At 41.9% G+C, this 27,663-nt stretch overlaps 1 protein-coding gene across 1 annotated transcript; it reads left to right on the top strand.

Annotated features, from left to right (window-relative positions):
• Positions 1-32: 32 nt before the first annotated feature.
• Positions 33-27,663, top strand: RBM28 (RNA binding motif protein 28; the record flags this gene model as incomplete). The annotated part of the gene is made up of 19 exons (XM_084229596.1): positions 33-150; positions 3,780-3,938; positions 4,232-4,326; positions 4,742-4,817; positions 5,219-5,311; positions 6,366-6,437; positions 7,185-7,374; positions 7,519-7,655; positions 9,785-9,857; positions 11,963-12,072; positions 14,833-14,906; positions 15,750-15,885; positions 16,850-16,914; positions 18,572-18,730; positions 20,479-20,628; positions 20,950-21,024; positions 23,612-23,862; positions 24,491-24,590; positions 27,529-27,663. 19 exons carry the CDS (start codon positions 33-35, stop codon positions 27,661-27,663), a joined length of 2,268 nt encoding a protein of 755 aa, XP_084085722.1.

Raw genomic sequence — 27,663 nt, 5'->3', positions numbered from 1 at the left:
CGCGGCCTCACGCGCATCGGCTTCTCGGCCTCATGGCCGGGCTGACCCTGTTTGTGAGTCGCCTCCCTCCTTCGGCCCGCAGTGAGCAGCTGGAGGAACTGTTCAGTCAGGTGGGGCCGGTGAAGCAGTGCTTCGTGGTCACTGAGAAAGGTAGGGGGCGGGGCGATCGAGGTTAGGGTTGGGGTGTCCTGGGAGCGGGATGTGGGCCGGGACACCCAAGCATCAGGGAATCGTTTATAATTCTTTACCTGTCCCCAAGAGAAGGGAGTGGGACTTGAGTTTCTTTTCCACACTGGCTCTGCTTTCGATGAGCCCATAGGGATCTCTTTCTGAAAGTCAAGCATCCTCTTCAGTTTGCATACGCGCTTTCCTTTATTATGCGCGCGCGCGAACACGTAAGACTTTATTTGGTAATAATGAAAAATAACTAACTTTCAGAAAAACGTTAGTAACGCTATTGAGAGTCAACTCTTAAGTACGGTGCTGAGTTCCATATGTGTTTATCTCCACTCCTCGGGTGGAGAATCCTAACCCCATTTTACAGACGAGGAATCTTGGGGAAATTTGTAACTTTAAGTTTGTACAGCTACTAAGTAGTGGACCCAAAATTTGATCGCTAGACCCAGAGCTCTTAACCACTATGTTACTCATTCACCCAATTATTTGTTTAGTAAACACTTACTGAATGCTTACTCTGTGCCCGACACTGTTGTAGGTCCTGGGTGGGGTGGGGAGGAGAGGAATGAGATGAAGCAGTGCCCAAAACCAAACCGGAGGTCTTGCTCTTAGGTCTTCAAGATGGGGGAAACAGCCAGTAAACAAATAAGTAAAATATACAGTGACATTGGTGATAAATGCTAAGGAGAAAAGCAAGTAAGCAGAGGATAGGGATTGTGTGTGTGTGTGTGTGTGTGTGTGTGTGTGGTGTAAAGGGGTGAGGAGTGGCAGTGTGGATGGAGTAGTTAGGGAAGGCCTGACTAAGCTGACACTGAACATGTCTCAGGAGTAGGAGCCGTCCAGACAAAGGAAACAGCAAGCTCAAGGATACTTTTAAAAAGTGTGTCTGGTATATTGGAGGAATAGCAAGGAGACCAGGATGACTGGAATGAGATGAGTGAAGGGAGGAGAAGTAGGAGATGAGATCTAGGGTACCAGATCATGTAGGACCTTATTGGCTATTGCAAGGAGTTTGACTTTCACTCTAAGAGGAGAAACCACTGGTTTTGAGTGAGGTAAATACGATCTGCCTTACATTTTTAAAGATTCTCTCTAGGCGCTGTGTTGAGAATAGAGTGTAGGACAGAGTCTGGGCGATCATTTAGGAGGCTCTTGTAGTAATCCTGGTGAGAAATTCATGGAGTTGGACCAGGATGGAGGTGGTAAAAGTGATTGTAATATGAATATTTTTGAGGGTAGAGCTGAGAGAATCAGCTGTGGGGTGTGAGAAAAGAGGAGTCAATTCTGGCTTTAAGGTTTTTGTCTTGAGCCACTGGAGAGATTACTGACTTGGGGAATACTGCTGTTGTTCACATCTTTGCTATGCATCACATCATTGTGAAGAGAGTTGGCATGTATTAGAGGACGGACTGTAAGGGTTATAGTAGAAGCATTCCTCCTCCTTACCTGGACTGTCAAGGCACACTGGAATTAGGCACCTGATGTTACCCAGAACATACGTTTAGCTCCCTGCCAAGTTATCAGGCTTCCTTGTAGGTGCCTGCCTTTCATCAGAACAAATGGTAGAAACTGGTATCTTTTCCCTCATGGTTCCTGAGTATGTGAGTAGGAAGGCTTCCAGTGTACTAATAATCACCCCATGCTTAGTTTTTATTTGTTAGTAACAAAAGTTATAGTTAGGATTGTCACATAGCTCTGGTTGTTACACAAGTCATAGAACCTGCCTGGTTCTTCATCATTGTAAGTACAGATACGGGTGAATGAGACAGCTACAATACTGTACAGCAGTGTTTCTTAAGCTGCAGAGCATTACCCATTAGTGGGTCCTCAGTGGGCCATGACTAGAATTTTTTTTATTACAAATTTTATTTTTATATTCCCCATACAATTGCGACCCCCTTATTTTGACCCCAATCCCTCCCCTCCCCGCCCCCCACCCCCCATCATGACTAGAATTTTTAAAGATGAAATGGGAGAGAGTGTGTGTGTGTGTCTGTGTGTGTGTGTGTGTATGGATGAATATTTGTAAAACTTATTCTATAAAGAATATGTGTGCTCGATTCCACTGTAAATTACATTCTTTATTGTGAGTTTTCAAAAAACACATTAAGAAACATTGCCCCATGGTATAAGGTGGTTGTGTTCCGATGAAGCGCAGGCCATGGAATGAGAATTCTTGGGTCCTTGAACTTTTCCCTTGTACCTGTGTATGTGGTCTAAATTTTAAGCAAATGTGTGCTTTTCTGGTCAGCCACCCAGGAGATGTTGGAAAGAGTGCCACCCTTCGTGGGCTGGGAGGGAGAGGCCACAGAGAGAGTCTTACTCAGTAGTATCATTTAACCTCTTGAAAATGGGAATGATTTCACAGGATTGTTGTGAGGATTCAAGTAAGTGTATGAGAGTGCTGTGTGTAGGCATAAATCGATGGTATTTCTCTTCTTGGGTGCTGAGATCCTTCGGCATTTTAGCTGCTTTATTTTCGGCAGTGCTGAGTGGCACAGGCCCTGATTTTTCTTGTTTTTATTTTCTGAATGGGGAATGGGCAGGCTTTTGTGAGAAGGAATTCTAAGAGAAAAGAAACCCATCTCCATATCACGGTATGTTTTCCTAGTGTCAGGTGTCATCTTTAGCCAGTTTAATGCTGATCAGTGTCCTGTGTCATGAGGCCTGCCCCCTGAAACAGTTTTGCATGTAGTTGAAAAAGCGGAGGGTAGTAGGTAGACTACTTGGTCCCTTTTCCTTATTCACGCAGTATATTAGTTAAAATTTACTATACCAGAAATATTAAACAGAAAAGAAAAAGCATACCTAAAAGAGCAAAGGTTGGTTACAGTTGATATTTGTAACTATTCTCCTGCTTCTTCCTAATATTTTGTTGTGGTCATTAGATTGGTGGAGTCCCATGGAAAGCAGGGAGACTGGTAATGAATTAATGTAGCTACTAACATTCTGGGGGAAATTAACCAGTTTATTCACTTTTAATAACCTCAAATTATTCATTTGGAAAGAAGGGATGATAGTACCCTACCTACCTTGATGTGTTCTGAAGACACAAGATTTACAACTGCTTTGGAAAGGTGTAGTGTAATATTGATAAGGCTGGGTCGTAATAGTAGGATCTACAGGCTCCTGAAATGTTTGTTGTTTGAGTGTCATTCTTCAGAGCTTCCGACATTCATTGCTGATCTGTTATGAGATCATTCTTACCATGCATTATTCCATTATAATTTTTGAAGCTACCAGACTTACATACTTTGCTGCCTTCTCTGGCAGAACAGTTCCATTTGATATTAAGTTCTTTGGAGGCCTAAAATATATCTTGGACTCTCTGTATTCTTGATATTATCAGGAAATGGGGAAGAGGAGGAGCTATGGGGGAGATGCCACATTGGAAGAGGAAGCCGAACAGTTCCTGAGCAGAATAGGGTTGGGGCCGTTGATTTGCCCAACCTTGGCTCTTTCCCTCCTGACAGTTTTGGCAAACTGATAACTGAGTGGCCTGGCAGTATATCTGCTAGTTCAGGGCTTTGTGAATTTATTGGTTTGGGGCTCTTGGCTTACGATGATCTCTCTGTGCCCTCCCCCGCCCCATACCGTTCTAGGGAGTAAGGCATGTCGAGGTTTTGGCTATGTCACTTTCTCTATGCCGGAAGATGTCCAGAGGGCCCGCAAGGAGATTACTACCTTTGAAGGCTGCAAGATCAACGTGACTGTTGCCAAGAAAAAACTGAGGAGCAAGTCCAGGGAGAAGGGGGAAAATGGTAAGTTTCTAAGTAACTGAAGGGCTTTTTCGCGAAGGGTGAGGAGGAGCCAGAGTGGCATGAGCGTAGCTTCTAGACTTTATGCTTCCTGAATTTCCTTTGATGTCCAAAGTCATCCAGTATATTTTGTTACTCACTTTCGTCTTTTGTTTACTTGTAAGTCTGGAAAATCTGGTATTCCCATACTTAAAATGGTGGAAAATAACTTTTCTTGCTAGTTTGTGGTGTTCTAGGGCTAGAGGTGGGTGGTTTTGGAGCACAGATATATTCTCTCTTGCCTCTTCCTTTTTTAGAAAATTCAAAGTCCCCAAAGAAGGAACCAAAGCCTAAAAAAGCCAAAGTGGCAGATAAGAAAGCCAGATTAATTATTCGGAATCTGAGCTTTAAGGTAAGTGACAGAGAAAACTCTCACTGCACATTCTGAAGGCTGCTAGAGCTGAGTTGAGTTCCCTGGCGGAACTCCTCGCCAGGATATAATTGGGCTTAATTTCTTCTGGAAATGAACCTTAGCCTTGAATTCAGAAAGTGGGCCTGTATAAACAAGAACTTATTAAGGACAGTAAGTGTGAAGATGGCTCCCTTTGGGGGAAGACTACTCTTGAGAAATGGAGGGGAGAAAAAGTTTCTGTTTGTCCTTTTTTGCCTCTTAGATATAAAGCAAGATGTCTTCTATTCAGAAATGATCCTAGTCTCAAAAGTAAAAGAGGAATAACAATACTCAAGCTCTTCTTAATGAATTAATTCAGTAGTTGGTGTTTTATGTGTCTTTGCTGTGATGTCTTTTTCTTTACTTTTCGCTTCAGTGTTCAGAAGATGACTTGAAGACAATATTTGCTCAATATGGAACTGTCCTGGAAGTAAACATTCCTAGGAAGCCAGGTACCAGTAAACCTTCATTTGCAGGGGATTCGATTAAGAGTATTCTTTTTCCACATTACCCTTGAACTAAACACCATTTGAAATAAAAATAAAAGTTCATGTCACACTCTTTGTGACATCTGATAGGATATTTATAAAATATCAGGCAAAGTGCTTGACTAGTAATAAAAGACTCAGATAATAGTCCATATTTCCCTCATGATATTTTTTTGCGTTGTTCTCCCCAAGGCTGAAGCATGGTGTACTCAGTAGGATACAGGCTATTTATTGATTTGGGCAGGAGACTGACTGGTTGGCAGGTGTTGGGTCATCTTGCCAGCCCAGGGTTGCTGTAATTTCCATCTTAGTGTCTTTTGCCTCCTTACCAGCTGCCTCTCACTTCTTTGTATGTTTGCACATAGATGGAAAGATGCGGGGATTTGCTTTTGTTCAGTTCAAAAACCTCCTGGAAGCAGGAAAAGCCCTCAAAGGCATGAACATGAAAGAGATAAAAGGTGAGTTTTCTCTAGCCTTACCTTTGACCATATTTCTGGTGTTCAGGTAGATTAGCACAGTAACCCACTTTCTGTGTTTTCAAGTGTTTGCATTGTTGAAAGTCTTGCTGCTAACAGTGGTGCTGTTTTGGTGAAATAGTCTTAGTGCTTGAGTGTAGGGTTTAAACTTAAAAGAATCAATGCCCTTATTCTCTTTTCCTTATTTACTGATCCTTTTAAATCCCCAATGAAACATGTCCCTGACATGGCAATAGATGCTGATTGCTGTCGACGGGATGTGGGATTTGCAGGTTCCTCATTAGTTTTTTTTAAAGATTTATTTATTTATGCCTACAAGAGCTGGGGTGTAGGACCGAGGTGCAGGGGGGTGGGATGTGTGAGAGGATTCACCAGAGACAGAGTGGGGAGCAGAACAGGTGGACTGACTGAAATACACTGCTGAGGGGAGCAGCAGGCGAGACAGGAGAGGTCTGCTGTGTCATGTGGTAGGTAGCTCCCTGACCAGGGAACGAACTGTTGCTGCAGTGGCTGCCGATAGCTTAATAGTGCTGAGACTTAACCCCTTGTGCCACTAGGGAGGGGGCCCCTCTTCATTCTAAGTTTTGTTATCATTGTCACATCTATGGGCTATTAAACTGACAGTGATCCTACTCTGGGTATTGACTTACCTGGTACTGTGCCTAAAGAAAGCATTTAGAGACTTCCTAACTTCTGGGAAGGGTGCAGATCATAGGAGAATCATTTTGCCTCCTGCTACTCAAACTGGGAACTTGATCTAACTGGAAGCATTGTTCTAATTCTTTATTTTTTTTACTTTATCACATCCCCAAGTGGTGGCTTTGCAGAAAGGGAAATTTTCTGTTCATTGATAGAGGTTCAGGGTTAAAAAGAGTAGGCAGCTTCTGGGAGCTTTATTTTAGAACCAACATTCTTTGAATTTGCAGTTTCAGTGTCTCCTTTGGTCCCATTACTGTCTTTGATGAATAGGAAGTCATGTATAGGCACTAGGAATGTTAAAAAGAGGATCTTTCTGATGTAATTTTCTGTCTGACAGGGCGGACAGTGGCTGTGGATTGGGCTGTAGCAAAGGATAAATATAAAAATACCCAGTCTGTCTCTGCTGCAGGTAAAATGTGTTTGTTAGAAGGGGCTTGTAGGTTGTGGGTGAGTGTGGAAATAACTCTACATTAAAAATAAGGGAGCCTGTTTGTCAGGGAGACGAGTGGGCTGGAGATATCAAAAGCTCAAGATTAACCAAAAGAATGAGACTGAGGGTAAGAAAACTGAGTTTCTGCTGCCTCAGAAATGAGCCTCCGGGGCTGTTTGTCAGTTCATATTGTATGGCCTGGTGACCTGGCCTCAAAACAGGATCTTTTAAGTCAAAGGCCTATCCTGGGAGTAGCCATGAGTGAAGAGTGGGGCCTGGGTTCATTCACCCACTGTCCTTCCCCAGTGTTTTATAATAAGAAGGGATCGAACATTAAGAATAGGGAAACTGAATTTTATTTGCAAAACAATTGGCTTTTAATTCACCAGGAGTTCAGAACTGACTGGGGTTCAAGTACAAGGGTGGGCTCCAGGGTGAGCTGTGGTGCCTCATGGTAAGCTGTTAGCAGAGGCTCAGTCACCATTTCTCTCATTTCAAGCAGACTAACCTTCAGGCTTCTGATGACTGGAACAGATTTCAAGGGAATGTCAGTGATGGGGTTTTTTTTTTTTGGTGGTTTCTTGACACCCATACTTTATTATGAGCAAAATCTGTGAGACTGTAAAACCAAAGAAACTAGGAACTTTGGGGTGTTATTACTCTTGTTAAAAGAACCTTGTTTTAGATATTAAATGAATGTCTTACTTTCTTTACCTCCCTGGGTAGGTGAGGAAAAGACGCCTAAACCTAAGCAGGAATTAGGTAAAAAGAATGGCAGGGGAAGAGAGGGTATGGAAGAGGAAGATGATGGTGATGATGATGGTGATGATACGGAAGAGAACCAGGAGGAGGAGGATGAAGAAGAGGAGGAGAAGAAAGAATCAAAGGTGGCCAGGCCTGTGTCAGTTCCAAAGAGGTGAGCAGCTCACCTTGTTCTGGGGATTGTCTGAGAGGAAAGCAGGGCCTTTCCCCACCCCCATCATGCAGTGCTGACGCGTGTGATTGGCCTGGTTTGGCCTCTCTGTACCCCTGTTCTTAGTTCTGAACTGTGTCACTGCAGAACAATCAAGAGGGCCTCTGTGCAAAGCAGCGAGGAGGACTCTGACGAGGACAGTGACCTGGAGGAGAAAGACAGTGTTGACAGCGGGGAGGAACTGACCGAGAGTGATTCCGACGCTGAAGAGCAGGAGGATGAAGGTTTGCTGGCACCTTCTTGGATGCCTTTAACACCTGAATAAGTGGATGAGGTGTGGGGATTAGCTCACCTTAGGCCTCTTTTGAAATAGGACCCTAAGTTGTTCTTTAAATGTCAGAGACGTTTGAATGATGAAAGCAAACATTTATATTCTTTTTTCTTTTCTTTTTTTTTTTTTTTTTTTGGAGAACAGAAAAGATGGATTTATTGAGTACACTGCTAAGAGAAGCAGTGGGCGGGACAGGAGGCCTGCTGCACCTATAATTATTTCTGAAAAATGAGCTTAGATTGGTGTTTCTGGATAAATAAGATACTGCATCTTAACACCAAGGTGGATTTTAAACAACTCTTTTTTTTAAAGGTTTATTTTTATTTATTTATACAAGCACTGGGTACAGTCAGAAGCGCGGGAGGGTGAGAGAATTCACCAGAGCCAGAGCGGGGAGCAGAGCAGGCAGAAGGACCAAAGTACACTGCTGAGGGGAGCAGCAGGCGGCAGGAGAGGTCTGCGTGCCATGTGGGACCCTCCTCCGGTGGCCGGGGAGCAGCCGGGGATCGAACCGGCGCTGCAGAGGCTGCGGGCAGCTTCGCAACCCAGCGTTCAACCGTTGCCACACCAGGGAGGCCCTTAAACAACTCTTTTGAGTTGAGATGGAGATAAACTGTAACCAAACTCTACTGCAAACTTTATCATGAACATTGGGGTCAACTCAGCTCATTTATGGAGGAAGCAGTCATTACAAATGAGAAATCGCCAATAACTGGTTCTTTAGTTTGTCTAGGTGGAGGATTTTATTCGCTTACCAGGACATTCTCTTTTGCTTCCTTTTCTGCAAGCCTGGTATGTTCATTTGGCCATATAAGGAATCCAAGGAAATAAGCTTTTTCCATGAAGAGAGAATGATAGACCCCTGAGAATCATTGAAGCTTTTATACCAAAGAAATTATGAAACTTTCATTCTACCACTTAGATTAAGCTTTCTCTGCCCTTTCTTTCATTGGAGAAAATTGTAGGACTAATACATAATAATTAGAAATATAATAAAATAGGGCCTCCCCTGGTGGCACAGCGGTTGAGCGCTGGGCTGTGAGGCTGCCCGCAGCCTCTGCAGCGCCGGTTTGTTCCCCAGCCGCCAGCGAGGGTCCCACCAAAAAAAAAGAAATATAAAATATACAAGGCAGAGAAGTATATTATAAAAATTGAAAGTTCCTCACCAGCCCCTCAACAGGCATCCCCAGTAAACCGTTTCTTTTGCATCCTTCCAGGAATTTTCTGTGTAATATATGTAAGTATACCTGTTCCTGTTCTTAAAAACAGTGAGTCTCTCACATTACACAATTCCCAGAGGAATACCCACCGAGGATACGCAGATCCTTACCTAGTAAGGGCCCCTTCCCAGAGACAACCAGTGTTCCATCTTCCTTGTGTGTCTAAAGATACTTACTACAGTTATAAGAAAACATACAAATACACACACACACAGTATAGTGTATGTATGTGTGCTTGAATGTATTTATATTTTTTTTCTCCTCAGATATTCTCATATTTTATACTACCAGCAAATTTACATTGTTATAATATATGGGAATCTCTTTCTCCCCATACTTTTACCGCATTGAATTTCATCTATCTTGTTTTTGCCAGTCTGTTGGTGAAAAATGTTATCTCATTTTTTTATGCTATATTTCTTTAACTATAAGTGAGTTTGAGTATCTTTTCTTGTATTGCATATCCATTGCTCTTTTTTTTTAAAATTTATTTATTTATACAAGAACTGGGGTACAGGCCAGATGCGCGGGAGGGTGAGAGGATTCCCCAGAGACAGAGCGGGGAACAGAACAGGCAGACTGAAATACACTGCTGAGGGGAGCAGCGGGCGTGGCAGGAGAGGTCTGCACGCCATGTGGGACCCTCACCAGCCAGCCAGGAATTGAACTGGCGCTGCAGAGGCTGCAGACAGCTTCACAGCGTGGTGCTCAACTGCCTGCGCCACCAGGGGGGGCCCTCCATTGTTCATTTTTAATTGGATTTTTCTTAATGATTTATGCAAGATCATTGCATATTTAAGTAGTCCTTTGTCTTATAGCTCGCACTAGTCTTTTTCAGTTTGTTTTTCTTTTTTCACTTTAGATGTTCAAGCCTCAAAGAAAAAGAAGAGGAAGTTACCCTCTGATGTGAATGAAGGCAAAACTGTTTTTATCAGGTGTGCCTTTCTCCCTTGGAAACTGCCATTTCTGTTGTCTTCATGGGTTTCTTTGCTCCTCTCTTGTTTATTTTGCACTAATTCTGCTAGTCAGGCCAGAAAGACCTGGCCTTCAAGACCATTAGCATATCTGATCCCAGGGACATAACATACAATGAGAAATGTAGGTGCCTCAGACTATACACAGAAGGTAGATAACAGGGGGTCTAGGGCTTCATTTACATTTCATTCTTTGTAATTGGAGTAACATCATCTGCAACAAGTTAGTTCTTCAATTGTTATAAGCATCTTGCTTCCAGACTTTTTATAAGGGGGGAGTGTTGGGGGAGGGTGACACTGCTTGTCTCAATTTCTCTCATCAGTCTAACTTGTCCTCTAAAGTAGTGTCCAGAATAAAACAAGGCATTCTGTCTGTTCCCAGGAAAACTGGGGTGGAAGTCAGGTTAACGCTAGGTGTTATTTCATGTGGCCATTGCTGTCTTAGCCCTACGGACTACCATACGATGGTGTTTACATAGTGCATCTCCAGCCTGTCTTACCATTTCTTTAGTACCAGCATGCTAAGGCCTTTTGGGTCTTATTTAATTATGTGTATTTTATCTTCTTATACAGTCTCATAAAATTGTTTTTATTATAATGATAATTTATGTTTATTTTTGGAAATTTAGGAAACACATAAGCAAAAAAGACAAATTAACCTTAATCACTACCTGGTGAACACCCACCCACACGCATGCATCATAAATAATAGTGAAGATGAGGTTAGCCTAATACATGTTGTGCTCAAGCCCATTTTCTTCCTTAATAGCATGGCTTTCCATACTATTTGCTGTGTTATTTGAAATTGTCATATAAATTATTTTGTATTGGTAGAGTATTCTGTCTAATAGGAAGGAAGAAATGTCACATTTAGAAGTCTGTGACCTCAGTATTAAGGATACCATTCCTTATACATCTTTTAATAAAAAAAAGAACTGGGAAAGTAAAGGGATGGAGGATAGAAAACTGTACATGATGAGGTAAATTAGAAGAAATAACGGAGGTAGGCTATGTCATACTGCAGAAAATTTTGATCTTGGTTACCCCATAAGAGAGAATCATTTATGGGGTGTTGTAACTGAGTACAAGAAAAGTGGAACTGTAGATAATTTATTTGGAACTGTTTTTCCGACCCTTGGAAGAATGTACATAGCTGGGAAAATGAGGAATCTACACTGTGTTGAAATTTAGAAGAACAAAATCTCCTTCCAACATATTTTAATTCCATTGAGGGAAATAGTTTTCTTCTTTTGCACTTAGCTAATAATCTTTATCATGTTTGCTTTTAAGTTATTATTTTGAAGGTTTTTGTGATTTTGTAAAATTTTAGCTGAAACCTGCATTTCATAAAAACACGAGGAAATGGCTAATTGAGAGATATGGGGAGAGAGAGGGAAGGGCAGGCATTTGGCTTTCTCATTAGCCTGCTGTGAATCTGGCATTCATTTATAGCAAAGGAAATTAACCAACTTGACCGATTTAAGTGGAAAAGCAGGTTTTTTGGTTGAACATGGGGGTGGCTCAAAGAATCAGTGTTGTCAAAAAGGGAATAAAAGTTGGGGCAGTTCTGCGACCCCAGCTGCAGGAGATATTAATTCCTAGTACCTGCTCTGTGAAGTACAGCTGAGTGAAATTTTTCATACATAATCACTTTATAGTTATATTTACATATGTGTATACCACCCCTCCCACACACAAATAAAATCTCTAGGTGAAAATATAAAACATTTTCAGCTCCCCAGAGGTTTCCTACAGCTGGGACACTACTGTTTTGAAATAAGTCTGCATCTACAACTTTTGTTCTTTGTGTATGTCTGTTTAGGTTTTAGATTTCTGGGAGGGAGAATCTGAATGCCATAGGAAGGAAGTCAATTGCGGCCAAGCAGCAGTGTCATTCATGCCTCAGAGACTGGCTACCCTGTGGGTGGGTGCTAGTGCCGAACAAGAGAGGGTGGTCATGAGCAAAGGAACCACACTAGTTGAAGTCTTCGTTACGCATTTTGCACTGGAACTCAGGATAACACTTCTGTAATTGATCTTCCTTGTGATCTGGTTGTCTTCCATAGAAACCTGTCCTTTGACTCAGAGGAAGAAGAACTTGGGGAGCTCCTCCAGCAATTTGGTGATCTTAAATATGTCCGCATCGTCTTGCATCCAGACACAGAGCATTCTAAAGGTATTTGCCGTCAGCTGGGCAGTGGGAGACCACTGTGGTGGGCACTGACCAGGTTACATGAGAGCAAATGTGGGCCATCCTGAGGGCCCACAGTCCACACAGCTGAGGTTTCTGTGATTCATCCAAGCACAAGGACATTCAGAGGTGGTTTTCCATGATGTCAAATTCAGCATCTTTAATGCTATTGCCAGCCATAATTTTGTCTAAGCTTTTAAGCCCTTGCTTATTTATTTTAGGGTAATGAATTCCATTTGTTGTCCTCGTTTGAATTTCAAATGTGATAGCATCTCTTGGGTATTAATCATCTGACATTGCTTGAAATTACTGGTATCTTTTTCTGTTGCTTTTGTTAGAGATGGAAGCTGACAGAGAAACTTTGGTATAGTAGCTACAGTTGGAAGGGAAACTTGTAGCGGGAGTGCTGCATTAGATTTGTTTTGTTTCCTGAAACTATTTCTTTTGAGTTTCAAGGGTTGATCACCCCTAATTATAGTACACTGTTGTGAGGGTAACCATCTTTTGAACTTATTCATAATCTTTGGTTTCACTAACTACATTCATTCTACTAAAGCACATTCTTAATTCATTTTGATTCTTGTAAGATCTAGCAGAAGCTGCAAACTTTCCAGAAAAATCCCATTTCTTTGAGTTTGTGGGTTCTCTGGAGCCTGTCCATGGATTAAGAACCTCCTTTTTAGGGCCCACCTGGTGGGGTTAAGTCTCAGCACTATCAACCCTGTGGCCTGAGTTCAATCCCTGGCCAGGGAGCTAACCCACATGGTGCAGCAGACCTCTCCTTTCTCACCCCGCTGCTCCCATTAGCAGTCTATTTCAGTAAATCTGTCTGTTCTGCTCCCCACTCTGTCTCTGGTGACCACTCTTACCCCTGCACCTCTGGCCTACACCCCAGTTCTACACAAAAACCAAAACCAAACAAAAAAAACTCTCCATTTTAAACCTAATTTTCCAAATTGATGAGTCTTGATTATTTTTACTCAGTTAAAAAAGGTGTAAATAAGGCAGTATGATGGAAAGAAAAATGAACTTCTTCCTAGAGATTAGGGTTCTAATCCTAGCTAAACCATAGATAGACCAGCTAGGTGATTTTTGGCAAATCATCCACCGTGGGCTTTAGTTTCTTATCTGTAAAATGAGAACATTCAACTAGCATAATCACTTAAGGTACCTTCAGCTCTCATATTCCTTGCACTTCTTGTACCTTCTCCATTTCTAGTATGTTTTTCTTAAAATGGGCAACTAAAATTGCATAGGATGTTTCGTTTTCTGAAGGATATTTCTGTATTTTACTTTGAGGATACCTTTTGTGTCTTACTGAGTGCAGAAATGTGTTGGGTTGATGCAATCTACAGTTGACTTGCTCAGTTTCTTTCTTGGTCTGTTAATTTTAGTTGAGAGTTAATGACTTTTATAAGAATAATTTTCATTACTTTTTATGCATTGTCTTTCCCTACCTCCTATTAAATTTTTCTGACACTCTGCCTACTCACACAACTTTGCCTCCTCCTACAGCTTATCCCTGTCAGTGTGCCATTTCACTTCCTGGAAGAGGTAAATCTTATCTGCAGACTTTCAGGGAAATGTTAAGACTGAACCCAGTACTGACCCTGGAAATTCCGATAAAAAATTCTTAACCCATTTAGAGAGAAGTACCTATTCATTTTGGACAAATAGGATAATCTGTTTATTTTATTTTATCTATATAATTTCTTTATTATTTGCTTCTTCCTATTGAGTATCAATGCTAGATACTGTGGTTGGTGGGAGGAATATAGAAGCTGCCAAGAAACATGCCTCTTACTCCTGAGGTTTTCAGTCTGTCTGGGAAGAGGCTGCCTGACCAGTGCTGTCATAGAGATGAGAGTTGAGGTCTGGTTGTGGTGAGGATCTTGGCTCTGCCTGGTGGAGGCAGAGAATCCCTCACTAGATGACCTTTGGGTTGACCTGCCGCATTCATCCTTTCAGTTAGTCTGCTGCTGTTCTTACAAGAGACAAAAAGTCAGTGCTCTGTTAACTCTAGGAAATACGGCATTGTATTCACATATGAGGGACTATTTAATGTTTAAAGGAAAACCAACAAAATATTATGAAACATATTTCTTATCTGGAGTATATTGTAAGGGATACTTGTTTCTTTGTCTATAAAGGTACTTTTTATCAATAGCTGAAGTTAGGATGGCTGGATTGGCTCTCCGTCTAACCGGTGAAAGGTTACTGTAGAAATTCTAGCACACGAGTCAAGAATTGAGTTCGCAGCTTTGATTTACTGCTCTATTCAGTGATATAAGTCAGGGACATTTACTCCCAGGGGACGCATCTGCCCTTACCTGGTGCCTCCCAGATGACAGGGAGGGCTTTAATGAATTTCAGGGGTAAGTGGTTCCTGCCTCATTTTTCAGTCCTTTGATAGACACATAGTAAGTGATGCTAAATTAGATGTTAAACTGCAATTTCTTTACCATTTCTTGTGGATATTTTTTATTATGGTGAGATTGTGAGATGAAAGTTCGAAGTAGTATTGGAAAAGATAAAATAATAAAATTTGATTGTGAGCAGGTATGTTTTCTTTTCTGTCTTTGAACCTTCAGTGCCAGACACAGTGCCTGGCTCTTGTAGCACTTAGTGGAAGCATGCTACTCCCCTCCATTTTGTGTCAGGCTGCCACCATTTATAGTGTTGTCTTTGGCTTCCTGGTGGGCTATGGGGGTTTGGGATCTCATTTAATTTTGTCTTTTAATGTAGGTTGTGCATTTGCCCAGTTCACGACTCAAGAAGCAGCTCAGAAGTGCCTTGAGGCTGCTTCTCTAGAGACTGAGGTAAGGAATTTCCTTTACCCTATAAATTAGATAGTAGTGACTGCCAGGGCCAACATCTGATGTTTACGCAAAACTTTATTATTATCATTGTCAATAACGTAATAAAGTTCTCACTTAGTGAGCTTTACATACATTACCTTATTTAGTCCTCCTTACCATCAGCCCTATAAGGGTAGATAAGGGAAGTACAGTTTTTATTCCTGTTTTATAGATAAGGAAATAAGTACAATAATGTTTCTAATCTTTGCTGATCACTGTTGGCCTTTATCTGAAGCTGATGACATGAAAGGCTTGGACAAGAAGCCATTAAGTTCACCTATGAAGTGGGGAAAAGTTTCAGAGAAAAAGTGTGTAGATGAATTTTTCTGTGTATTTTATAACCAAGTATAAATTGTTTTTAGCTGTTACACTGTGTTGTCTCATATTCCCTGGAGTAGCGCTCACAGTACCATTTCATCAGTCTTTTTAGTGCACTGAAAATTGACCTGTTTTCAGATCATTGTCCTTAATCTACTTTGGGATTAATCAGATACCACAGAATAAATTACATTATGGCCGACTGTCCTATGTGCACACTTATGAGGGACAGAAGATCAGCACCCCCGTAGTTCTAGGAACTATTACATTATTTTCACATGAGACAATATTTAACGTTTAAAGGAATGCTAGCAAAATACAGCTTGTGCACTATGCTAAATACTGTCAGGCTCACGGTTCCACTTGTGGCCACCTGGGCTCCAACATCCTGGGGGTTGGTTTGCATAGCATAATTGGGGTGTTTCTTGCCAGGTGCTTAGTTTCTACTTGCTATGTGTTTTAAGAGAGCACTGCAATCTCTTACAGGGTGGCGGACTTAAACTGGATGGCAGGCAGCTCAAGGTGGACTTGGCAGTGACCCGTGATGAGGCTGCAAAGCTCCGGACAAAGAAAGTGAAGAAGCCAACTGGAACCCGGAACCTCTACCTGGCCCGAGAAGGCTGTGAGTGGTGGGAGATGGGAAGACAGCTCCTGGGGAGCCGGCCTGTGCCAGGCGCTGACCCAGCAGTAGTGTATGTGAGGGCATGTTTCCAATTAAAAATCCAAATGTCCTCTTTAATAGTGTTATGTTACTGTTATTCCACTTTAGCAGGTGCGGTTTTGTGTTAGGAAACCTTCACCCAATTTTTGGATGAACTAATCCTATTCTCTTTTCTGCCTCCTTGCCTTTAGACCTTTTCAGAGGATGGCAGAGCAAAGAGGAAAAACTCAAAATACCTTTGCTTCTTGTCATTTCTAATAAGAGGTTTTCTGAAGGAGTAGAAAATTATGACTAAAATTACTCTTGGATTATTCATGGATTTCAAATGTACACTCAGTACCTTTCCCTTAATGTCAGAAAGATAATCAGAAATTAGCTTTAATTTAAAAGAAATTCCTTCTTCTTAGGTCATACAGTATTTTTCTGCCCACCTTCTGCACAGCTGCCCCAGCTGGGCTAGCAGTGTGAGTCCTTAGCCTTGGCTGCATGGCGTCGATGGCAGTGTGCCTGTATTCTAGGCTGCTTCTCTCACCGTTTAGTAATGTGTCCCCAGTACATGAAGAGCAGTGAAGTTCCAAGGGCAGGTTATAGGTTGGATGTTCCAAATGCCTAAAATGTGCTGTATTCAAAATTCCCTCCGGCCTTTTCACTGGACTTTGGGGGATATTTATGAAGCTTCCTTGAGAAAAGGAAAGGAGAAGCAGAGCAAAATCACAAAATGTTCAGTTTTTGGTCCTTGAGAGTAGCTGAGCTGAGAATTTAGCCCTGTAGCCTATTTCTGCACCTACCCAAATGCCCCTGCGTCCTGGCCAGCATAGTCCTCTGGGCCCTGTACAAAGAACTTGCATCATTCAAATCACATTCCTGTTGTTGCTCAGTGAGAATTCCCTTGCTGATGTCTTGGCCTTTTTCCCTCTTTCTTCAGTGATTCGTGCTGGGACTAAAGCTGCAGAGGGCGTGAGTGCTGCCGATATGGCCAAAAGAGAACGGGTGAGTAGATTGGGCACCAGCAGGCTTCAGTTTCTGCACGGCCTGTTATAGATCAGTACATAATTATTATTGAATACTAGAGGTGTTCATCAGAGAGCCAAGTATTAGTCATAGGTCTTAGTTACACTCTTGTTAGGAGAAAAGCGCACAGGTGAAATGGCAGAACCCCAGCATTATGCATTTACATCAGCATTAAATGCCATTATACGAGCTGCATTTTATTGTTTGTCTTCCTGTGGCTCAGCAGTAAATATTGGCTGAACTGTATGCTTCTAGAGCATGCAGAAGATACGCTGGGGCTGTATATGAGGAAAAGTAAGTTACAAGAGTTAGGAGAGACAGAAGTGGATGTGGGTCTTAGAGGGTGGAGTAGCTAAGTATGTCCTTTTGGGGGGACATACTTTCTAGATTAAAACCATTGTAGAACAACTCCATATTATGGGAGTTGCCACTGATGACCGATACCATTAAATTCCTTTACTGTTTGGTAATGTTTGTTCCCGCTAATTTTTACGTTAGCTCTTGTAGCTTTCAAAAAACTAAGCCAGCCTAGAATGCAAAGGTGGCCTGGCTGACAATTGGCTGTGGGGCCTGAACATGCAGAGAGTGCCCTTTTTTGGTAATGAGCGTCTGGAATCATGCTGTCGAGGGACTTTAGATGCCCTTTTCTGACCACAGTGTCATAGGGACATGTTTACTTTCAATGAACTATATTAACAATTTATTAATTAACAGAGCGATTATTTTCTAGCAAAATGCTCCTTATGTTATTACACGCAGTATAATTCACAGGAGGCACAGCCTTACCTGGGAGAAAAAACAGACTGGTGACCGTAGGCATGATGGGCTCTTCAGAGGTCCCTTTACTGTTCACCTCCAGTGTATTTGTTTAGTTTGTGTGGTTAGTACCCTTGCCAACAACGAGCAATAGAAAAGAGACAACTTGTTAGAAAGGGGAAAAAAATTAAGGTCTTTTTCTAGCTAGCCTGATTCTTAAAAACGAACCAGGAGAAGAAGGCCATCCTTCTATTTTAGAGACAGGCTGCCCTGGAACCAGTGATCTGTGCAGCATAGGTGAGGCTGTTGGTGGCTCTCGAAACAATCATTTCTGTGGTCATGGACATTCCTTTGCCTCAGGGTGGCAGAGTTGAGACAAGACAACATTCTTTCAAGTATTCTTTAAATTCCATTTCCTTTTGGAAAATAGTTTGAGTTGGTGAATAGATAAGGACTGAGTATAGATGCTAACCACGGTATTATTTATTGTTTGTTCTGGGGCAGGTTTTGAGCATGTGACTTTATGTAAATTACCTTTTTGGCCTCATGTTAGTATTGAGAGATTGCTATTATATTTGCTCTGTGGTTCCACTTTGCAGATGAGAAGAATTGAGGCTTTAAAAATTTTAGGAACTTCTGCAGTTAGGGATGGGTTTCCACTTCAGTCTGATTCCAGAGCCCATGATCTTACCACAAGGCCCCTGTCTTGCCTGCTTGAACCTTTCCTTCCCCATGCTTAGCATCAAAAGTGTTTTGTCTTTTCTCTCCTTTTTTCTGTAGGTGTGATTATTGGATGAGGGTCATGTTTCCATTCTTTGGGAGAATTATGACCCTGCATTCTTAAAGGCTGGGTCATATTAACAATATGTTGTTCTTGCAGTTTGAGCTATTGAAGCATCAGAAACTCAAGGACCAGAATATCTTTGTCTCCCGGACCAGGCTCTGCCTACATAATCTTCCAAAGGCGGTAGATGACAAACAACTTAGAAAACTGCTGCTGAATGCCACGAGCGGGGAGAAGAGGGTGCGCATCAAGGAGGTAAGAGCTGGCCCTCCCCATTCAATTTGGTATTTGCCCCGAGTTAGGTTGAGCATTTATTGCAGGAGTGGTGCTAGCAGAGCAACACGGTGGTTTTTTTTTTTTTTTTTTTTTTTTTTTGACTCATTGTCAGTCAAAGACAAGGCTGTATTCATCAGTTTTCTTTCTCTTCTAAGAATTGTTCATACCTGACCAAATGGCACCAAAATGTAAGGAAGTCTTTGCTCTGATGAATTAATTTGGTGGCATTTATTGAGTGCCTGCTGTGTATTCAGCATTATACTAGGTGCTGTAATGTTCATTTTCTTACAGAAAACAATCTGTGCTTTGCTTTTTAGAAGAGGATTTTACTGTCATTTAGGCTCTGACCCTATAGTAAGAGTTTTCCGTGCCCCCTGGAGAGCACAAGGAGCTACTTGGATCCTTAGCATTTGTCAGACAAACACTGGATTCACACCAACACTTGGTTAGAACAATATGTGAGTCCAGAAATCTGTCCCCACAGCACCTTTGTATTTCTCTGTCTTAGCACTTACTATTGCAGTGTCCTGGCAGTAATTTCTCCTGACCAGACGAAGGTTTTGGGAGCAGGTATTACCTCATTGTTTCCAGCCCTCGGTACAATACCCAGTATACAGCAGTCTGTCAGTATTTATTGAAAATGTTTCATCACCATAAACTTTTCCTAATCCTTGAAGAGTCTCATCAGGGTGTATGGCGTTGATATTTAGGGAATTCCGTGAGAGGAAGTGAACATATCAGCACATACCTGACCCCACTGTTAGTAAAACTGTTCAGAGTGTCACTGACATAGGAGTCAGTTGTGTAATTTCTCATATCAGTATCCACAATACTTAGTAAATGTGTGCTCTCTTAAAACCTGTCATTGTTTAGCACAATTGATGTGTTTTGTAATATTTTCATATTGAATTTTCTCTTAATTCTTTCACATGTATACAAATATGTCTGAGCAAGTTTTTTTTTTTTAAGTACAGGAACCCCCTTTTAACTTTCTTTGACTCCCCTACATACATGACACAAGTCTAGGCCATAGAGCAGATGTTGGACATATACCAAATGCAGTGTTGAAGTGTCCCTAGTACCTAGACTTCCACTAAATGAAACTGTAGCATCCTGGAGTGCTATTTCTCCAAATATCATTGTACTTGGTGCCCCTGGATGCCTGTTAGATCTGGCATAAAGATTTAAGGAAGAGTCATGCCAGAGAGAATTTCAGCACCAAGCAAAGGCAGCTGAAGATTCTTCCTGCATTTCTGAGTTTGTATCCTGGATAGGCTCTTACTCATGCCTGAAATGTCTTTCTTATCTAAAGCCATAGGGCCTTCTTTCTTTCCTTCTTCAGTAATTTTTTCTGAGTGATTTCTGAAATGATGACATCTATGGACAGTACTTCTGCTGTGATAACTTAATGTACAACTTAAAGTACAAGCACCTCTCAGTCAGGAGGTATTGTCAACAGTTTTCCTTGAGAAATATTTTTATGCATGCTTAGTTGTAGGTATGTGTTGATATCTATAAACTCTTAGAAAGCAAGGACACATCTGTTTAATTTGTTTTATGGTCTTTGTAAGTAAATGCTGGTAAGATACATTCCTAAGTGTTATTTTAGTTAATTCTTATGATGGTGTTGCAGATGAAGAGTCTGTCCAAGTAACTTGATTTCTTACTGAATCTGTTAAGGCATATCATCCTGAAATTACTGATTCTTTGTCTTGTTCTGCTCACAGTGTAGGGTGATGCGAGACCTGAAAGGAGCTCATGGGAAAAATAAGGGTCAGTCCCTGGGCTACGCTTTTGCTGAGTTCCAGGAGCACGAACATGCGCTGACAGCCCTACGCCACATCAACAACAACCCTGAAGTCTTTGGGCCTCAGAAGGTGAGCCCCATCCTGTGAGGAGAGCTGCTCCAGGAGCACCATTTGCAGAAGACTCCCTTTCCTTCGTGGCCAGTGTCCTTTGACCTTAGCTGGTGGGAAAGCAAGTCAGTGGAGGGAATGAGCAGTGCTCCAGAGGATGGGATGGTTGGAAGGAAGTCTGAGCTGGGTAGACTGCTGGCAGAACTGGCTGCTGGCCTTTCAGTGAGTGAGTGAGTAGCATCTCCCGACTTAAAGAATAAAGAGGGCACTGGTGGGGAACAGCTATTTATTGCGCTCATAGAGTAAGAAGTCTAATGAATGCCATTCTCTCTCCTGACACAGAGACCAATAGTGGAGTTCTCTTTGGAAGATCGAAGGAAACTTAGAATAAAGGAACTAAGGATACAACGCAGCCTGGTACATAACTTAAGTTGTTTTTTTTTTTTTAAATGATGATGAAGTACACATAACCCCAAACTCACAATTTTGATGTGTACAGTTCTGCTAAAACAATTTATAAGTCATTTATTTAAATTCCTGTTGTTCAGTTTGTCCTTTTGCTCCCTGCATAGGTGTCTCTACCTCATTTTTTGTTACCTTTTAACTCCTGGTTCCCTTGAACTCTCCAGGTCATCTTCTCTGTGGGCCTGTCTTGTGGTGGCTCCACAGAAGAGAAAGGGAAGAGAGTGGAGAATCAGACTGGTTATTACACCAGGCGCTCTGGTGCAGTGTTTGGCATTGGGTGATGTCTGGTAGTAAAGTAGTATTGCTGTACCTGTAGGTTTTAGCCATCTGTCCATAGTTCTTTTTTCCTGAGATTTCTCCAGAAGTGTGATGTCTGATAGTTTAATACTTTAAAAATATATATATATATATATATATATATATATATATATATATATATATATATATATATAGTGTGGCATGGAGGAAAAAGCAGGGACTTTGGGAATAAGGATACTCATGTTCAGACCCCGACTCTCCTTTTCGTGGCATGTTCCTTTTCAGGTTACTGTCTCTCTAACTCTGTTCCTAGTATTAAAATAGGGTCAACATCATCTGCCTTGCATGGTTGATGAGGATCAAGTGAGATAGTTCATGTCAGCTGTCTCACATGGTGTACATCAATGCACGTTTCGTACCTGTCTTCCCCAGGACATACTTAATACATGACACCATGATCTTACAGCTCTCATGATATAATACTTTAACTTGTACGTATACCAAGCAGGTGCAGTCTTTGGGTGTAACCGTGAGTATGACCTATAGAGGAGCAGTGTAGTGGTTACTACAGTGGCCCTGGCTTGGAAAACTTGAGCTCTGGCTACTATGCAAGGCAAGTTAGTTATCCTAGGTTTAGAATTATTAACTTCCTTAAGCCATTGGCTTCAGAAGTGATTCTGAAGCCATTGGCTTAAGAAAAAAGTTCAGATGGCTTTATTTGTTGCCTACATTGAGTATGTACCCACTGCTGTATCAGAGTGCCCTTTCCCTACCCCAGGGTTCTTGTAGCTCAGTTTCCATATTCAGATCAAATGTACTTAAGTAGCATTTCCCACCAATATCAAAAGAGAGAAGACTGCAATGAGTATTTTTATGAACTTTCTTAAACTCTGGGTTTTTTCCTTTGCTTTATATGTATTTCTTACCTCGTTAAGCTGTGAGTCTTGAAAGGTGGACGCTTTATTCTGTGTCCTTACCATTTGCTTAGTAACAGACGGTCACAAAACAGGCACATCTGCTGGTCTTTGTTGGATCAGTATGCCTGTCTAGATTCTGAAGGTGAAAATGACCAGATGACACTAATTTCACTTGAATCTTCTTTGTCGTCTTTCAACTCCAGGCAACATAAATCTAACAACCTTTGTGCCTTCTTTCCCACAGCATCTCCCCATGTCTTTTTCTCTTCATATATTCCTTCTCTAAATCTCTTCTTTATGTACATTCAGGTTTCTGATCTAGATCATTTCACTTTTCTGAAGACATTCATTCAAGTATTTTTTTTTCTGAAGATTTATTTATTTATTTATGCATACAAGAACTGGAGTACAGGCCAGAGGTGTGGGGGAGTGAGAGGATTCACCAGAGATAGAGTGAGTTGCAGAACAGGCAGATCTACTGAAATACACTGCTTAAGGGAGCAGCGGGCAAGTCAGGAGACGTCTGCTGCTCCATGTGGATCAGCTCCCTGGCCAGGGATCGAACTCGTGCTTTAGTGGCTAAGGATAGCTTCATAGATTGCGTCTTAACACCTTGCACCACCAGGGAGGCCCACAAGTATTTTTCACAAATAAGGTTTACCAGTGACAGCATTGCCTCAATTTTTATTTATCTGAGAAAATCCTTATTTCTCCTTCACTTTTGAAAAATAATTTTGCTGAAATCAGAATTCTAAGTTTGTGACAAAATTTTCTTTCAAAAACTGTAAATATCTTGTGCCACGCCCCTAGTTACATGATTTCTGAAGACAAATCCAGTGTTCTCTTTGTTCCTGTGAGTAAGGTATTTCTCCCCTCTGGCTTCAAGATTTTCCTCTATCATTGATTTTCTGCAGTTTGATTATGGGGTGTGTGTATGTGTGTGTAGACTGTGTTGTATTTACCTTACTTGGCATTCTCTGATCTATGGTTAGCATGTCTTTAATTTTGGAAAAATCTCAGTCATTGTTACTCCAGATATTCCTTTTGGCATGTCCATTACATGCTTGTTACACCTTTAGCAATTACCCCATGCCCCTGGCATTTTTTTTTTTGGCTCTGACTTTTGAGTCTTGGGCATGCATGGGCTTTCCTCTATTTCTGCTTATGGAAAGGGAAGTGGTGGTTTTGGGTCCCCCAGTTAGTAACCATCTGTGCTGTATTAGGGCCTGTGAGCTACTTTTATTTACTTTTTGGTAGTTAACTATTTGGGAGAAGAAGTTCCATTCGCTCATCAAGCTCACATAAAGTTCTTCTGCAAATAAATCTTATCCGGAAACCAGATGACAGTCTCTTGTTTTGTGCAGCAAAAAGTGAAACCTAAGTCCTCAGCTGAGCCCCAGCAGGCGCAACGAGAGCTTGGAAAAGACAAGCAGAAGAAAGTAGGCCGAAACCATGGCCAGAAGCAAAGCAAGGCCCCAGAGCAGAGCGGGAAGGCAGGTGCCATCTCCTGGACTGGGTTCCAGACCAAGGCCGAAGTGGAGCAGGTAGAGCTGCCAGATGGAAAGAAGAGAAGAAAGGTTCTGGTGCTCCCCTCTCACCGAGGCCCCAAAATTAGGTGAGCTGCTGAATGGTGTCATAGAATGGGTGTGATGCTAAGAGGGTTTATTTTTGCTCAGCCCTTTTTCTTTGTGGCTTTTGTTTGGGTGGAAGAGACGTAAATGCTGCGCCAGCCCACACAGAGGGTCAATGCACAGGTCTCTCTGCACCAGCAGGGATGTCACACTTGGACCAAATGGAGGTGGGAACAGGAAACAGGACCGGCTGAGGGGGCCTGTGGGAGCCCTCCAGGGGAGCCGTCATGTCACATTCCTTTTCTGAGGGATTGCCTTCTGCTCAGATGGCTGTCTTTTTCAGCTGAGGGCCAGCTACCTGAGCTGAACCTGTAGTTTGCTTGGGGCAGCAGATTAGTGCTATGAACAAAAGTAAATCTTTACTTTGAATATTTGTTCAATAAATGAAAGTTGAGATTCTCCTGATGCTTTAAAACCCCAAAATAAAAAGCAAGTATACAACTGTTGAGCTATAGAATATTCTGTTTCAGTGTCCCATTTTACAATGGCTTACCGTGGGTTTAGAAAGAGCCAGTGTAAGGAAAGGAAATTCTCTTCCAGGCTGAGAGAACCCCAGGAGTCCTAATTAGAGAGAGAACTCTGGATGATACCTACTTGACCATTTTATTTCAGGTTGCGGGACAAAGGCAAAGTGAAGTCTCTCCCTCCCAAAAAGCCAAAGCCCCAGATGAACCAGTGGAAGCAAGAGAAGCAGAAATCATCTTCTAATCAGGTAAGTTCTGTAGGGCAGCTGTGCTGGGACTGGCAGCCCCTTTTGTGCCTTGATTATTAAGCACAAAGATAGGGCTTTTGGGGGGTGCGGCACTGTAGCTTTTTAGAGGATGTTGAGGTATGCAGTCCTAACAGTGGGTAGAATAGTAAAATGAACCCCCATCTATTGGGTTACTTTGCTTTAACAACGATGCTGTTTTACCTATTCCCCATACACACACCCCTATCCTCCCCAGCATATGAAAGCAAACTATGTGATGTGTAATGCACTTTGTGAAAATGAGGTGTACAGCTCAGAAAAACACCTCCAAATGCATCTCCAACTGATCAGTTCTCTGTCTCTCTCTCTTTCTCACACACACACACACACATAATGTGTTATATTTAATGAAATTAACAAGAAGCCTTTAATGTCATCTAATAGGCAGCCCTTATTAAAATGGTCCCAGTGGCCTCACAGGCATTATACCTAGTTAGTATGAATCGGGATCCAGGCAAAGTCCACAAATTACATTTGGTTTTTATATCTCAAATCTTTTCCCCCCTATATTGTCCACTCTTCCTCATGTGGCCCCCTCCCCCACATCATTAATTTTTTTGGAGAAGCTAGATCATTTGCCTCTTAGAATGTATTTATTACATTTTGAATTTAGCTACTTGCTTCCTTGTGGTGTCACTTAACCTGCTCCCATATTATCCCATGTTGCCGGTGAACTGGTACTCAGATCTAGAGGCTTAGTTAGATTCAAGTTCTGTTTTCTTGGCCAGAGTATTTTACAGGCGGTGCTGTGTGCTTTCCGTCACGTTGCAGCATAAGGCACAGAATGTCTGGTGGCCTCATTTTTAGTGATGCTCAGTTCCATCTGGACTCAGGGATGTCTGCCTTCCTTCCTTAGTAACTTCCTGTCAGCCTCTCGCTTGATGGTTTTAGTGCCCACTGATGGTGGCTGTCTGGATCCATAATTTCTTTATGAGTTGCAGGATGGAGATCTTCTAATTTTATTGATCATTTTGCATTCTTTATAATTCTAGAAAAAAATCTTAACTATTTGGTTACCATGAAATAACACGTGGGGAGGAAAATCAGAATAATGCCTGATGTTTTTCTCTTATGTCTCCAGAGGAATGAGTTGGTGCTTACCAACCTCTGGTGGCGACCAGTGAGATTTTTTTTTTTTGGTATTATGAATTCCTGAGTTTTGTGTGCTTGATATATTTCAATGAAATGCAGTGTTGTTCCCTTTTAGGTCAGCAAATGCCCCTGCAGGTCTTCATACATCCAGGTCCTGGCGACACTTTAGTAGTGTCCTTGCACCTGGGTGCAGCCAGATGGCCTGGCTCATCTAGGATATTCTTCCCTGGTCCTGGCATTAGCTTTCCCGAAGCTCTAGTTCCTCATTAGAAAAAGTTCAGTTTCTTAATAAATATAATTTCTAAAGTGTAGAGTTACAGTTATGAATAAGCTCTACCTCATGTTTTTTTTTTTTTTTTTTAAAGATTTTATTTATTTATTTATACAAGCACTAGGTACAGTCAGAAGTGCGGGAGGGTGAGAAAATTCACCAGAGCCAGAGGAGAGAGCAGAACAGGCAGACAGACAAAGTACACTGCTGAGGGGAACAGCGGGCAGCAGGAAAGGTCTGCGCGCCATGTGGGACCCTCGCCCTGCGGCTGGGGATCAAACCGGCGCTGCAGAGGCTGTGGGCAACTTCGCAACCCAGAGCTCAACCGCTGCACCACCAGGGAGGCCCTACCTCATGGTTTTCATGTCATTAGAATAATTGTAATTTAAACATTGCTCTCTTTATAAAATGGAAAGTAAATGACTTCAAGCAAAACTCATTCAGTTTATGCTTAATATTTTGTTATTTTATCTTTCTAAACTGTTGGTAATGTGAAAAATGTGCAACTACTAGTCATCCTCTCATGAAGTATTTGTCAATTCAGTTTATAAACTGGAGAAGACATTTTCCAAAGTTTATTTACAGAACTTTTCTAGTTTTCACATATACTATGGGAATTTTCATGCAATTTTTTTAATTGTATTATTCCTCAGAAATTTATGGTGGATTTAGATCTGTGTGTTATTTGTCTCAGTAACGTTTATTGAAAAAAAGGAAATGGTGGTCCTGTATTCTGCAGCGTTTGCGGTCAAGCTTTCCTTTCTCTTCTTGAGTTTTTTTTAAAATATTTTATTTTATATAATTCTTACATCATTTTTCAATGAGTTTTTTTTTTTTTTTTAAGATTTATTTATACAAGACCTGGGGGTATAGGACAGAGGTGTGGGGGATGAGAGGATTCACCAGAGACAGAGTGGGGAGCAGAACAGGCGGATCTACTGAAATACACTGCTGAGGGGAGCAGTGGGTGAGATAGGAGAGGTCTGCTGTGTCATGTGGGTCAGTTCCTTGCCAGGCTGGGGATCATACTTGTGCAGCAGAGCTGCGGACAGCTTCACAGTGCTGTGCTTAACCCCTTGCGCCACCGGGAAGGCCCTTGAGTTACTTTTTGTAAGGGTAAAAGAAACATTATCTCTCCATCCTCAGTCTCTGGGAAGTCTCGGCCCCATCACACGCGTGCGCTGCGCTCAGCTCTGGTCCAGAGGCAGTATTCTTGGTGGGGGAAAGAGCAAGTGCTAATGTCCAAACTCTGGCTACTCACTTGTGAGAGGGTCATGTGAGCATTTGAACATTGGGAGCTGGCGAGGGGGTCTCTGAAACACTGGGCAGTGTGTCATGTTAGGTCCTAGGCTCTTCTCGCAGGCATTGCGGGTATAGTTCCTTATCAGCGGTTAACTCTGAGGGTTTTTCTCTCTAAGGGCCACTCTGGAAGCCCCCCTCTTGTGGACAAGATCTCTGTATCTACTTATTTTCTTTCTTTGGTGTCCTGAGGGTAATGCTTAAAATTGATTATTTTATGTTTCTTTTTATGAATAGGTACCTAGGAAAAAAGCAAAGGGAAATAAGACAGAAGTTCGCTTCAATCAACTGGTCGAACAATATAAGCAAAAATTATTGGGACCTTCTAAAGGAGCGCCTCTTGCAAAGAGGAGCAAATGGTTTGACAGTTGA

The sequence above is a fragment of the Talpa europaea genome (assembly GCF_964194135.1).
Source record: "Talpa europaea genome assembly, chromosome: 3".
NCBI classification, from domain to species: Eukaryota; Metazoa; Chordata; class Mammalia; order Eulipotyphla; family Talpidae; genus Talpa; species Talpa europaea.
The sequence above is the reverse complement of the archived record's forward strand: the minus strand, read 5'-3'. Positions and strand labels throughout refer to the sequence as shown.